The 16,172-nt window shown below is 41.5% G+C and overlaps 1 protein-coding gene across 1 annotated transcript in view; it reads right to left on the bottom strand.

The window, feature by feature from the left end:
• The window catches only part of LOC126158394 (agrin-like), a 422,061-nt gene extending 410,204 nt beyond the window's left edge, over positions 1-11,857 (bottom strand). Inside the window, exon 1 of the mRNA XM_049916440.1 lies at positions 11,764-11,857. Coding sequence (XP_049772397.1) covers positions 11,764-11,857 — 94 coding nt within the window. The remainder of the gene's footprint in view (positions 1-11,763) is intronic.
• Positions 11,858-16,172: the final 4,315 nt, after the last annotated feature.

Here is a 16,172-nt window from a genome sequence, read left to right as displayed (position 1 = left end):
TTCCTTTAAATGGCTATCGCTTCATCAAATAAAATAAAATTTTGTAATGTAAGTAAGTTTACTGGAGACAGTATTTCTGTTTACCATGATTTCCACCTATGTCACTTCCCAACGTAAACCGGCTCTGCCCAATTGGTAATGAAGGAACGTGATGTTTAATGCGGATTCTGGATTATAACGTCTTTCTCTTGAGGTTACCAGAGGTAAAGTAAATCTGTTTGTACCTCTTAAAAGTAAATGCCTGAACCCACGCATTGCACCTGTGATTGATGTATTGCATACTAGTGTAATAAAATACTCACCAAATAAAATCGGTTTTGTGCCTCCGGTGCAATAGAGTGTGAAACACAAATTGTAGGCAGATTTTATGGGTCACCACTCAACAATATTAAAGCATATCACATCGTCGAGAGTGGGGAGTGGAGCAGACGTTGCCGGCAGAAGGCAGCGCAGTGCCTCAGCCCCCGCCGGTAGGCAGCAAACGGGTCACACAGAACTCAGACGCATGCGGTGTTCAGAGACGGATGGTCGGCCTAGAAATCTCTCGCTAAAATATTGTTGAACCAAACTGTTATTACCAATGTGACAGAAAGCGAAATATTTTGTAGATTCGCTTGAAATACACTCGTAACTTCATAACCGAGAGGAAGGGGGTGATAAAAATTATGTCGACGTGTGCTCTCGGTTGCCAGATGCCGTAGTAGCTGGTCCTGCGTTTTACCTCAAGAGTACAGTCGCAGTGGAAAATGATGCACTCACACTGCACTCAAGACTTCCTCCAGGAAGTGACGCAGTCTACAATGTAGCCAGATCGAGCATATTGCCGGACATAGAATTCTGATGGCAGCACGATTGTATTGTCCACCTTACGGACAATTTTTTTGTTTAAGACTGTATTTACAACATATATTTAACGCTGAACACCCAGAAAAATTAACAAAACAAAATTATTTTATGAGAGCAACGTTAGCTACAGCGTTCGAAGTATTCATAGTATTGTATATGGCTGCTTCAAATGGCTCTGAGCATTATGGGCCATAACATCGGAGTTCATCAGTCCCCTAGAACTTAGAACTACTTAAACCTAACTAACCTAAGGACATCACATACATCCATGCCCGAGGAAGGATTCGAACCTGCGACCGTAGCGGTCGCGCAGTTCCAGACTGAAGCGCCTAGAACCGCTCGGCCACTGCGGCCAGCAGAGAATGAGTCACTCTCTCAGTATTTGTCATATTCAAAACTATCTGTAATGTTAATTTTACACCGGCCGGCCAGTATTGTATACCTATGTGTAATGCCCACTCAAGGAAGACAAGGATACACAGTCTAGCTACCGTATTATAAATACGCCTCAGTTTGTGCATGAACTCAGACAGGGTGATAATCATTTTGAATATTTAGCAGTACTGTACCCATTGGCGTTAAACTCGTTTTCAACCAATGATTCCCACAGCTACAGGAACACTACTTGTGATACCTCTTAGACAAAATACATATGCAGTGCTATAAGACGAAAAGATCGACCTGACTCAAACTGTGGGAAGTTTGTCTCACAACCTTCGTACCTGGGTAAAGTGCTTTTCCTATTTGAGATATCTGTGACCGTTGCTGCATAAGACGATTTAACAAGAAACTGAATTCCTTCAGCTACGACAATGTTTAAAGAAATTGTCTTAACGGCATTAATCGTGGTTTGTGAGTCGTTTACTGGCTGTACTATGCCGCATTTTGCTGGTTGGAAGGCAAAAAGCTTACTGACAAATTTCACACAAGGAAAAGGGGGACGAAATGTCTCCCAATGGAAGGTCATGTTGTTTTATTTAAATGATTACAAAATCAGCTAGAACGAACAGTGAGGCTGTCAGTATAAGCACATTACTGTTGTCACAATGATGTTGCACTGCCCAGGGCCTGTAATGATAAAGGGCCTGTTTAGGTCAGGCATATTGTATACAGAAGTGGAAGACAGAGCACCACTAAATTCCACAATCCACCTGCATTGCATACACACAGAAATTATTGTTACAGTGTGCTATTGGAGCTCAATGAGTGAATTGCATATTTCCCAGTGAAAAAGAGCACTGGAAGACAGTCTTTGCTACATTAGGTTACTTAAAATGGTGTCACTCTGAGCTAGAATTTATGTTCAGGGACTAAGTATAAGGTCAATGAGTCGGATGCGGGTTTTGCAACTGTGAAATTCTTTCCTACATTATAGGAGTGAATATTAAATCTGAACTAATAACGCGAAAATTTTAAACTTGGATAGCTGACAATTAAAATCTTTCTGTTTATTGCAAAGGAAAACAATTGATTTTCTAAAACATCCTCTGCCATACACAACCTGAAACAGGTCACGTCGACCAAATCTTGTGGAAGAGCTGACAGCGACGTATAACGGAAGGCAGTAAGATGCCTTGGCTTTTGGTTTGGCAGTATTCGACAGCCATTTCTAGGCGCAAGTAAATTAAGAAAGGCAGCGCGTTTTTGTTATCAAGTAACGTCTTCATCAATTACTTTAGTTTTAATGTAATCTGCGAGTAATTGCTGATGTTTGATATTAACATAAAAAGGACTCCGTAGACAGGGAAAGAACCTCTTCTTGAGCAACTACTTCTATAATGACGAAAAGGCATTAAATGATCTTCAAGTACATGTGTTCCAGCAACGGTATGAAGAAAATGATAGTAACAATGACGGTAATAATCGAATTACCCGGTAACTTCACACTTCACAGTGGATTTTCTCGAACTAAGAAATTTGCTGAATTAGTGACTATTTCAAAATGGCTTTACATCGAGGCTATGATGCCTAGAAGAGTCTTTACATCCTGCTGACATGAGAATAGCATAATCTCCACGTCAGAAGATTGCTTCTACTTAACCATTTAATAGACTCGCATTTTTTGTAAGCTAAGCACATCATCAATTACAGCACACACCTGGGGCTGGGAAATGTGGCCACAATGGTCTGGTGGAACAAACTATCACAGGAGCAATGCGTGGGTTCAGGCATTTACTTTTAAGAGGCACAAAGAGATTTACTTTACCTCTGGTAAACTGTGGTGTCACCGCCAGACACCACACTTGCTAGGTGGTAGCTTTTAAATCGGCCGCGGTCCGCTAGTATACGACGGACCCGCGTGTCGCCACTGTCAGTGATGGCAGACCGAGCGCCGCCACACGGCAGTTCTAGTGAGACGTACTAGCACTCGCCCCAGTTGTACAGCCGACTTTGCTAGCGAAGCTACACTGACAAATACGCTCTCATTTGCTGAGACGATAGTTACCATAGCCTTCAGCTACGTCATTTGCTACGACCTAGCAAGGCGCCATTAACAGTGTATATTGAGATTGCACTTATGTATCATCAAGAGCGATGTACAACAATTATGGATTAAAGTTAAGTATTCCAGAAGCTATGTACTATTTTTGGCTACTATAATTCCTTGTCATTTACCAGACTTCACGCCAGCCTGCGTGAGCTTTAACGCGTGCATTTCGGCCTCCTCTAGCTATACGGTGTTGGCTCTTCTGCCAACACATCATAACCTCAAGAGAAAGACATTATAATCCAGAATCCGCATTAAACATCACGTTCCTTCATTACCAATTGGGCAGAGCCGGTTTACGTTGGGAAGTGACATAGGTGGAAATCATGGTAAACAGAAATACTGTCTCCAGTAAACTTACTTACATTACAAAATTTTATTTTATTTGATGAAGCGATAGCCATTTAAAGGAACAGGGCTCTTATTTTTCTTGTACCTGATTGAACTAGAGACGTTGAAAAATTAGGTGCTGGACTGTGATTCGAATTCGTATCTCATCTTTCGAGGATCTGAATCTCTCGGAACAGTATAGTTCAATCATTTCGTTCCTTTTCCCAAGACTGCAATCTTCTCTAGGCCTCCTCCAAAGGTACGTATGTGGGTCCGAATCCTGATCCAGTACAAAAATATTCATAATTTCATTTCAAGCCCTATCACGTGCATTCCAGTCTGCTAGTGAAAATTAACGTGCATTTTTAATATGTGTTGCCAACAATCGCAATAGGTGTCGTTATTTCTGGTCAAACACGCACACATCTTACTGTTGGTGAGTAAGCAAGTGTTACTTAAACTATGTTCGTGGGTGATAAAGAAGGACGGTAGGTGTGCGGTTCGATTGTCGCTCAAGGGAGGAGGGAGGAGGAGAGTAGTGTTTAACGTCCCGTCGACAACGAGGTCATTAGAGACGGAGCGCAAGCTCGGGTGAGGGAAGGATGGGATCAGAAATCGGCCGTGCCCTTTCAAAGGAACCATCCCGGCATTTGCCTGAAGCGATTTAGGGAAATCACGAAAAACCTAAATCAGGATGGCCGGAGACGGGATTGAACCGTCGTCCTCCCGAATGCGAGTCCAGTGTGCTAACCACTGCGCCACCTCGCTCGGTGATTGTCGCTCAGGCACAAAAATTTGTATCCTTATTATAGATTCTAACATCTAGCAGCTGGTAAGAAAAACCGAAACGTAACATTTGATTTTACTTAGTTAACAATCCGATTGCATGCTGGGCTCGTATCACCGTCACAGAACTTTAAATCATGCGCTTCATCTTTAAATGCATGAACACTTTGCTCCTTCTGAATGGAGGTATATCACACCACTTTCGTGGTTAGTTAAGAGGGACGAAGGGGTCTTGAAAGGAGTTCCGGTTTAATACAAAAACTGACGTCTTTTTTTTTATTATTTAGATTTGGTTACTGATATTGGCGAAAATTTCTGTAATTCGTGCCTCTTCATGACTAGTCAGCAATATGATATGATTAGATTAGATTAGATTAATACTTGTTCCATAGATCATGAATACGACATTTTGTAATGATGTAGAACGTGTCATTTTAGTGAAAGATTTCTTTACATACCATGATTCAGTTTCTTTGCAACAATTTTTTACTCTCTCTCTCTCATTCTTTTTTATTTTTATCTCTCTCCATCTCTCTCTCTCTCTCTCTCTCTCTCTCTCTCACACACACACACACACACACACACACACACACAGTCTGTTTTCATTTTTATTTGTTTGTTGTGCTCGACTATCGGCGAAGAGACGAAAACGTTCGTCAATGATTTTCTTAGTTTTGAGTACACTTACGAAAGATACATAAAAACAACTATGAGAGTTACTGATTTATGAAGCTTACTTTGCAGTCAGTTCTGAGTATTATCAGTAAATACGCTCCAGTCCCTAAACCCAGTTACAGAAATGTGAATCAGACGGATTACGTATTCCAGGCAGTAGCAGTCGCGTCTTTTAGACGTCAGCTATGGTCACTTCCCAGCTCACTGTAGGATCACATCGTCTCCTTCCTGCTAGTAATGTAACTGAGATTTGGCAACAAGGCAAGGTATATTTGGCAACTCTGTGATCGACGAGTTACTTCCTGGTGTGCACGGAATTAAGCCTCAAAGTTCACTTGATTTTTCCTGTCATTTCCATTGAATAATCCGAGTTATTATTAACGCTAGAGATGTAACAAAAGATTGTAAATTTACTGTTTTCTGCCCAGGAAAGTCATTGCACGTGAAAATCGCATCTAATCTTGTCATTTAAATAGCGATTTACGAGTTCTAGCCAGTACTGGTCTCGTAAGAGGAGACCTAGATGCATGCCTCTTCCCTAGCTTTGTGGAAACGTGCTAACTTCAGAGAAAGCGTCTGTTATGGTTGCGGTTCCAGTCTTGCTGACTGTAACGTTTTTATCCCTTCTGTGAAAAATCTACAGTCAGATCACACATCGATAAGGAATTCGCAAGAAAATACTTTCGGCTCATAGTGCAATGGTGAAAAACTTACAATGCTGCACAACAGGTAACGCTTCTTTCTGCTGCTGACAAACAAATTTTGGGATTCTAGGAATACATAACTTTATTTATGAAATGCCACTTTTGCATACCAATTGAGTATGACACAGCATACCGATCAAACACAGAACCAATCGAAATCTAAGTGATTAGTATTTTACTAATTCGTGCCGGTAGAAGCACGATTGTGTGCAGATACTCAGTTTTATAGAAACAGACTTTCGTCATAAGGTTATCTTGGGTAGTTTTATTTCATTTCTTATAATACAGTGCACAATTTTCGTACGGTTTTTTAGTGTTGTTAAAACATTAGTTAACATGAGTGACAAATTAATCATCAACGATATATGCGAATTCTCTGATGTTATGCACATGCAGTTTATTGATTACATGCATGTAGAAAACTTGTTCTGAGTCAAAGCTGTCAAGGTTTTATGAAGAATAAAATGCCACTGCCACACGACAGCTAATGTAGAAAATACATTTCTGACGTATTTTGGCATGATGCGCTCTCCCCATACATAATACAAAAGTTTCGAGATGCATCTGCAGCCTGGTCATCTATTAAACCTGAAAAGAACAAAATGTCGCAGAAGTTAGCCCTCTTTCCACATGCGACTATTTTGGGTTGAGAAGTGAAGGGACTTATGTTCAAAGTTCCATTAGATCGATAACTTCAGCAGACAGCAGTATGGCGTTTTAAAAAATGTAGCATTGAATGTACCCAAACTCGCGACGTCTTATCGACAGTGCGCGAGGCTTACCGTTACGCTACTAACTGACAGAGCCGGCCGCGGTGGCCATGCGGTTCTGGCGCTGCAGTCCGGAACCGCGAGGCTGCTACGCTCGCAGGTTCGACTCCTGCCTCGGGCATGGGTGTGTGTTATGTCCTTAGGTTAGTTCGGTTTAAGTAGTTCTAAGTTCTAGGGGACTTACGACCTAAGATGTTGAGTCCCATAGTGCTCAGAGCCATTTGAACCATTATGAACTAACTGACAGAGCTACAACACCTCCAGAACTCAACAGAAATTCCTCCAGAACTTGCGTATTGCACAGTGCTGTGAGATAATGCATATGGCCGGATCTAGACTTCTGAGAGACAGACAGTTACAGCTTTTCTTTTGCACTGCACGACGCTTTTGACAAACAGATAGCGCAATAGAGTAGCTCAAGTCGAAAGGAACACTTCCTGTTTAAATTTCTACATCCTACACTGTTGGTAGTTCTGTGTAGGTGTCAGTTACGTGACTTTATTTCGGTGATTACAAAATAGAGTCGAATGTATGCACTGGGTAGCCGAGGCAGCTAGTTCATGGCGATTCGGTCAACTAAGTAAATGAATGTACTGAACATGCTGCAAACCACTACAGGGAGTCTGTGTGTCAGAATTCTGATCCAGTGTGGCGCAACATTGTTATGATAGAAAAATGGGTAATGGAGAAAAGAATTTGGTGGTCTCTTGGCTTGATGCTAGACACGTAGAACTCTATCAACAGTAACCTTTCTTATACTATAAAGTCAGGAGTCGCGACACGTAGAAAGTCTGTCAACAGTAACCTTTCTTATACTAGTTATTTATTTCTAGTGACGAAACAAACGCTATGTAGGGTCACAGGACACTTATTCCATCTTTTATTTGAGCTTCTGTATGTCGATAAAATTGGTTCTGATCTGGGAATGAAACTCAGACCGCCCTTATCCCGAAATTTGATCCCTTCGTGACAATACAGCTCGGCTGCAATTTTTTGTTTGTTCAAAACTGCAGATTCCTCAACATCTCCACATATTGCGCGTGAAAGTGTTCAAAAAAATGGTTCAAATGGCTTTGAGCACTATGGGACTTAACATCTATGGTCATCAGTCCCCTAGAACTTAGAACTACTTAAACCTAACCAACCTAAGGACATCACACAACACCCAGTCATCACGAGGCAGAGAAAATCCCTGACCCCGCCGGGAATCGAACCCGGGAACCCGGGCGTGGGAAGCGAGAACGCTCCCGCACGACCATGAGCTGCGGACGAAAGGGTTCGAATCCTGGCCCGACACTAAAGCTTTCATTATCTATTATCAAGCTCTAGCATGAGAACACCTATCTGCTGGTGGGTAATAATTTTGATTTTGAATGTATTTTCATTCGTTGTCAACTCTAACGGTATCTGACGTTTTTGAGTCCCAGTGAGACACAGAACTGTTTGCGATATCATTGTAAATTCAAGGATGTTATTCCGAGCTGCTGGTGGAGAAAAATTCGGTAGCTGACGTCTCTTTGTGTGCAGTCAACAACGATATGTGTGGGGTTCGATTCCCAGTCAGCACTGAACTCTTCGTCATATTATTTCTAGTTCAAACATGCTCACAAGTCGCTGCTGGTGGAACAAACCTATTTTTAATGTTCGTTTTCTCCAGAATATAACAGCGATAGGTGCCAGGTTGGAGTCCTGGGAAAGAAAAAATTAATGTTTCGTCTCGTCATTTCAGTTAAAACATCTAGCTACTGCCGAGAAAATCCGATATTTCACAGTTGATTGTGCTTCGATGACAATCCAGTTAGGTTCTGGGTTCGAATCCCTGTCCAACACAAAGCTTTACCTCACGGCATTTCAAGTAAGTTGCTTGTGAAGTAGCAATATTTAACATCTCTCGTAGTTCGTTAACAAGGACAATAGATGCTGGGTGGGAAATCGCGTCCGTTAACAATGTTTACGTTATGTAATTTAAAGTTGATATTTGCTAACTGATATTGTCTAAAATCGAGGTATATCACTCTCTGTATGCCTAGTCAGGAATGACTGTCAGTTTCCGTCAGTCACGAAGTCTTTGATTAGTCTGCATGACCTGGGTTTGAATCCATATGCAGAACGAGACGGTTCGTCGTGTCATTTGAAGTTCATACATATTGTCAACTAGCTGCTTGTGAATAACGTATATTTTTAATGTCATTTTGTATTAAATAATAAGTACGGTATGTTATTTTGAAGAGTAAATCATCAATACGACGAACTTACTACGTGAATTACCTATCTGACGTAATAATGGGAGTGGCAACATTTCATTTATGTCATTTATTGTAATAAATGTGAGTTTACAAGCCTGAAGAACCGTCTTATCTGTGATAAGATGTTCCCTGACATTTGTAGTACCGTGGTGTTACTTTACATCTTGAGTTGTTGCGGTACAGGGCAGTGTTTTCTAGTGGTGACTTGTAGGAACCATTTTCAATAGTCAAACGACTGTACCGAGGGGCGATTAGAGGACCTGCTAGACAGCTGCGTTACGTGGGTTGCATGCGAATCAGGCGAAATGCAATTCAGGTCGTTCGGATACTTTTGAGCACGACTGTACATGTCCAGCTTGTGTTTTGGTGGCTATTGAGCATAATGCAGCTTGCTGCAACGAAATAATGCTTTAGGAGGAAAATTTCCTTTGGCTAATGGTTATCTTGTAGCTCTGAAAAAGAGATCGTTACGGAACCACTACAAAAGTTGTAAAATACACAGATGGACATCGAAATTATAACCCCAGGAAGGATAGCAAGCAATGAAATTTAACTCATAGTGCATGTGCATCCTAGTAGAAAGAATACAGAATTGCCTTTGTAGGTGGTTTAACTGTGTACACTTGCGGTTATTGGTACACAGAGCCGCCACCTATGACTGCAACAGCTTCCTACATCTACATATACATCTACAGTCGACAAGGCATCTTATAAAGTGTGGCGCAGGGTACATTGTGTACCATTTTCCTGTTCCAGTGGCGTATCTTTCTTGGGAAAAGCGATTGTTCGTAAGCCTCTGTGGGGTCTCGCATCTCTCTTATTTTATCTTATGGTATTTTCGCGAGGAAGCAATACACTGAGTGCCTCCTCTGGAAATGTACTCCATCTGAAGTTTAACAGTAGACTATAAGGCGATGCAGACGCCTATTTTACGGTGTCTGCCACTGGAGTTTTCTGAGCATCTCCGTGAAGCTTTCGCGCTCACTAAATGAAACCTGTAACGAAACGAGCTGGTCTTCTTTGGAGCTTCTCTATTTCCTCTATCAGTCATTTCTGATATGAATCCCGTATTGATGAGGATTATTCGAGTATTAGTCCACCGAATATTTTGTAAGATACTTTCTTTGTTGATGGACTACATTTGCTGAGGATTCTTCCACTGAATTTCAGTCTAGCATGTGCCTTACTCACGATTAAGTTTGTATGGTTGTTCCACTTTAAATCGATCCGTACGCTTACTCCTAGACATTTTATGGAAGTAAATGCATCCAGTGATTATTCTTCAGTTTTGTAATCATACAATAAAAACCTTCCTGTCTATGTATTCGGAATACGTTACTTTATGTTGAGGCTCAGTTGCCACTCTCTGCACCAAGCACCGATCCTCTGATGCACATCCTGCATTTCGATACAATTTTATAGCGTGGTGACTTCTCTGCATACAACAGAGTCATCTGCGAAAAGCCACATGGAAGTTCCGACATTATCTATTGAGTCATTATATACAGGGTGATTCAAAAATGCATGTAAATATTTCAAGGGTGTATTTGTGAGGTAAATATAAGACAAAAATGTTCTATACAATTTTTTCCATACTTGGCTTATTACAGAGTTATGAACAAAACAGGATAATACATTCAATACAACGTAAGGTATTTAATTCCCAGAGTTCACAGTTTAATTACAGTGCATTTGGACTAACAACGCAAACTGATAAATAAATGTGACGTAACAAACTGAAACAATTCCTCGCGAACACTGTATTAATTTAGGTCCTGTTGATTCAACTACAGCAATGCACAATAACTAAGGAAAATTGAAGCATTTTACAGACTGTACTGTACTGTACTGTATTTGCACAAATCTTAATGCAATGCATGTTCAAAATGCTGTCCCTGAACTTGCAGACAGACCCGTGCTCGTCGCATCAATGATCTCTGCACATCACACAGTCCGTTCAACTCTCCACGAATAATTTCACAACCACCTTCAATTCTTTGTTGTAGCACTTCTCTGTTCGGTACTGCAGAAGAATACACCAATGTCTTTAGTCGGCCCCATAAATAAAAGTCTAAAGGGTTCAGGTCAGGTGATCTGGCTGGCCAAGCAATTGGTCCTCCGCGACCTATCCATCGATGTGGATACGCAGAATTGAGGTACGCCCTTACGTTGCGGCTGTAATGGGCGGGAGCACCATCGTGCATAAACCACATGGTGGCTCGTGTTGCAAGAGGGACATCCTGTAACAATCCAGGCAATTCTCCCTCCACAAATTCGCAGTACGCGTGCCCATTCAAGCCTTGGAGGCAGAACATGAGGTCCGAGTAAGTAATTCCCCACAATACCACACCAAATGTTTATGGAGAATTGATGTTGATATCCACGCACAATTCTCGCGCCAGGATTCTCGACAGCCCACTGGTGCATATTATGCGAATTGATTACACCCGCACGAGTAAACATGGCCTCATCTGTGAATAATATCCGCCGAATGAACATTGGATCATTCAAATGACGCTCTTGTAACCACTGGCAGAATTGCTGACGGCGAGGATAGTCTTCAGGTGTCAATTCGTGCACTTTTTGCAGGTGAAATGGATGCAACTGTTGTCTCCGAAGCAGCCGCCATACAGTAGATTGTGGAAGTCGTACAGCTGCACTAATTTGTCTCGTACTGATAGATGGATCTTGGTCTACCAGGTCCAAAACATGTTCCTCGACGTTCACTGCATGCTCAAGTGGTCGACCTGAATGCGGCCCAGGACGAATGCCATACTCCCGCATACGTCTGTCCACAGATACAAACGTCTGATGACGTGGTAACCGTCTTCCTGGAAACAGCTCACTCAACCTTCGTCTTGCTGCAAGTGCATTTCCATCTGCTGCACCATACACAAGGTGCATATCAGCATACTCACTGTTTGAGTACATCATGTGCACGAAACCTTTGGCCTTCCGACGATGAATGAACGACAGGACGTACTTTTCCGTTACCAACAACATCAGCGCCATCTTCCGTACAGTAGGAGTAAACATCACGTGCAAACAAAAACAAACACTATTCATGCAGTTTCGAATCAACTGTTGGGAGATACGTATGTGAATTACGTACCAGAATATGGCATCCTGCTGCTTGCACTGCCGTCGTTTTGATACGGACATGACTTTCGTATTTAACGATAACTCTGGAATTAAACGTTTATGGAAAAACATTTATAGAACATTTTTGTCTTATATTTACCTCACAAATACACCCTTAAAATATTTACATGCATTTTTGAATCACCCTGTATATATACTGTGTAAAGCAGTGGTTTTATAACGCTCCCCCGGGGAACTCCAGAAGTTACTTTTATATCTCAAGTTATATCTCAAGACATCTCTGCGTTCAGAATGATATGCTGTTTGGTAGAAACTTTCCAGACCAGTCACACAGTTGCTCTGATATTCCATAAGCTCGTATTTTGTTCATTAGGTGGCAATATGGGACTGTATCGAATGCCTTACGGAAGACAAGGAATACGGCATCTACTTGGGCACCTGTAACTACTGATTTCTGTGTCTCATGGGCGAACAGAGCGAGGTGGGTTTTGGCACAGCTGTTGATAGAGTCGAACTGTCATCGAATGACGCACAGGTGTGTACGTTATTCCACTGTTTATGCTAGAATTCACCAATCACCACGGCTAGCGAGTGATAGCGTGTCAGTATCTCGGCAGTCTTTGACCAGATTTTTCATTGGGTAATAGATGGTAAGAACTTCATTAAGCGAACACCCACTCTGTTTTTACTGTGGACAGCACTGGCATAAGGGAAGATAGGTCTCATTCATCAGACTTAAGAAGTTAGAAATGTAACTTTTTGTGTCGAAATTATCAGGTATGTCAATCGGATGCTATAATGTTGTTTACCAAATTGGATCCTGTACAGTTATGCCAGGTGCTGTACCAGTATGACGATGACGAATGTAATTTGGCAACATTCGCTCTCCTCAGAGCCTACACACACAGATACGTCCATCGTGGTCCTATTCCGCTGATCTGGGACTTTTCTGAAGAAATGATGCCACCTCTGCATCCCAATATTGTCACTGTGTGCGCCAGTGTCAGCGTGCCTCTTTCTGTTCCGCGTCAAAGAAAGACGAAATGTCACTGTATCGAGAGTCAAAGATACTCCGGAGGTCATTCCACTGTGCGTGTGGGAACTTACCTTGTTGCAAACAAGCCCATTTTATGACTCAAGTGTGTGACATTGTTAAACCCTCTCAGGCGCTAATCGCGTGGGACCATTGAGGTATTGCGGGGCTTTCAGTATAGCCCTTCTAAGCTCTTCGATATCATATTCGAATGACAGCTTTAGGTTTCCCGACCAGCTTGGCCGCAATATCGCAGGAGGATAAACGGAAAGATCACGATCCTATCGTTGTTGAATTCCGACAAGTTGTGGGAGACGTTTATCTTTCTTACAAGAGCTATTACACAGTTATCTCACCAACAACCAACATACAAACTCGATTTTTGAAGCATAAACCCGCTGCAATATCGTTTCTTATCTACAGAAAGCAGGGGGCTTTACTCCCATCTACTTTGTGCAGTTCTTCTGAAGTGCTTACCGTTTGCATAACTAAGCATGTAGAATATGAGAACGAAGTGTTTCGCGACGACACTGTCGTATAAAACTTCGTGACGCGTCAGTGGAGTGTAAAATCTCGATCTTTGGACGATTACCTACATCGCTTTCGTCAGGAACAACTGACTGTCTAAGCTATTGCTGTAGTGGCTTTTTATAGCCCATAGAAGACCTGACTGATCGGTAACTACGTAATGGTGTCGCAGATGGTGCCAACGTCTGCACTGGTGACACCACCGCTCCCGTGGTAGCGTAAACATTGAGACGAAGATCTCTGCCTCTTCTCTGCATCGAGAGCTTGCTTCCATGCAACGCTAAGATTATATCTGTTGTCACGGCTGGCAGTACACTGAGTGGCCGAGACGTCTGTCCGACTTTCGTTGTTCCAAAACATCTAAAAATGGCAGCATTCCTTCTCTGTCTGTCTCGAAAGTGAACTGGATATTCGGATGCATGCTGTTCATATGTTCAAGGAAGTGCTCAAGAGGTTCTACACCGTGTGGCCAAATCATAAAGGTGTCGTCAACATAGCGATAAAATGAGGATGGACGAAGGGGAGTCAAATTTAATGTACTCTCCTCAAAACGTTCCATTTAAAAGTTGGCCAATGCTGGGGACAGCGGAGAACCAATAGCTATTCTGTCCGTTATTTCATATAATTTACCATCAAACGGTCAGTTCATTGTCGATACAGGCAAAGAAGGAAGACACTTTTTTTGGATGTTTTACTAATACGGAAGTCGGATGGACGTCTCGACAAATCATTTTACCGCCAGCTGACGCACACCGGCTTATATATTAGCGCTCAGACTTTTCTTCATCCAATCCCGGAGAGAGGAGTGTTAAATACATTGCTACACTGAGCAAAAATTGTTTCTGACGAAGACCTCTTGCATTCTGAAATTCACTTTCTGAAGTACGTGTTCTGAAAGAACGGCTATGTTTCACGTGATATGAAGTCCGCGTTCTCCAAGCGACCTCTCCAAGGAGAAAAATTAACGGCGGATTGAAACCCGTGTCCGAAACGATGAACCATCACATTCATAGCAGACAAGGCGTTTGTACACACCAACCAGCGCTACCTTCTTCACTGTCGATAGTGGCAATCAGTCGTGGTTCGCGGTCACTAAATAACAAACAACATTGAGAGACGTTCCGCCTGCGGTCCATTAGCGTTCAAAGTCACGTTAGCTGTAGCCTAGCGGCAGGAGTTTTAACTTCGACGCTCTGTATCGTCGTTGGAAAAAGTTTTCGGACACGATTTCCTATTCTCGATTTGTTGATCAAGACGCCTTCTACAACCCCTCGAAGTCTGTCGCAATATTTCTTGGATGTCCTGTACAGGCTCTACGGTAAATGAAATAACAGTAACTGCAAAGGATGAAGCCTCCTCGATAAATTAAACCAAAGGGCTCAGTGATAATATATGCAAATTGTCTTTATGTCTCAATATAGTGTTATGTAGTAACAGTTATAAACATTATATTATAACATAAGAACAGATCAACAAATGGATACTGCGAAAACAGGTATATTTGTGTGATATAATGCATTTATTGCTGTGCACGCTAATATGGTGGATCATGATGATTATTTTTAAAAGTGTTTTACATTTACATCATAATTTTAGTTTACAAAACGTGGAACTTTTCTACACGCATTAAAAATTATTGTTTCACAATCTGGAGAAACTTTTTATGTTGTGACAATGAAAGTTTAATATAAAAACGATGCAAAGTAAATGAAATGTAAATTTGTTTGTGGTTACATGCCAATCTCAAACAGCAAGACGAAAAAATACAGTTCTGTAAAGTCAAACGACTGTACCGAAAGGAGGTTAGAGGTTCTGCAGGACAGATACGTTGCGTGGACACTATGAACCAGACAGCACGCAGTACCCGGTCACTTTGGTAGGTCGGAACTAAAGGATCTGGACCTTAACGTATTAATGTTTACGAGTTTCATATGTGTCAAAGTAAAATTGAAGCGTTGATCTGTAATTTAATGTTAACAGTAAGGTCCGTTGTGTACACCGTGTTATTCACATATTTTCAAGTCTTTGAATTTCGGAATTTAGGAAGACAAACGTGACTTCACGCCCAATCCAGATTGGCTGATCAAAAAGCAAATTAAAGATCTAGAAGTTAACTAATATTTATCATATGATTATCAAACATTTAGTATTAGTGACCAACACATCAAATCTCAAAGCAGAGTTACTGTCTCTAGCTGTGTTGGTTCCACTGTGATTGACGACCGTGTCCATTTCTGTCAGTACGAAAAGAATGAGACTATTGTGACTCAGCTGCCACTACGAGATAAGTCAAAAAGTACTGGGTACAGATGACAGCCATAATGTCAGAAAAACAATGGCTTAAACCGAAGGGCGGTCGCCGTCAATAAGTCAGATTTATTTAATAATTCCTCATTGACTTACTGCAGCTTTCGTGATTCAATCAAATTTTCGAATATTTGACCATAATATGTTCTAACTACATATTTACCAATATCTAGAAATTTACATACATGTTGCGTTTTCGACGGTTCCAAACTGTAACTTTTAAAAACATTGACAAAGTTTTTTGACTATTTCTCAGAAGACAGAGGAATTTATACTAGAAAAGCAAAGTATGTGTTGTAAGCACATGGGGCGTTTAGTGGTTGCTTCCTTAAAAAATCACACAGACAATAGTGCCAG

The sequence above is a fragment of the Schistocerca cancellata genome, chromosome 2 (assembly GCF_023864275.1).
Source record: "Schistocerca cancellata isolate TAMUIC-IGC-003103 chromosome 2, iqSchCanc2.1, whole genome shotgun sequence".
Lineage (NCBI taxonomy): Eukaryota > Metazoa > Arthropoda > Insecta > Orthoptera > Acrididae > Schistocerca > Schistocerca cancellata.
Note: the sequence above shows the minus strand (reverse complement) of the source record. Positions and strands in the feature narration are given on the sequence as shown.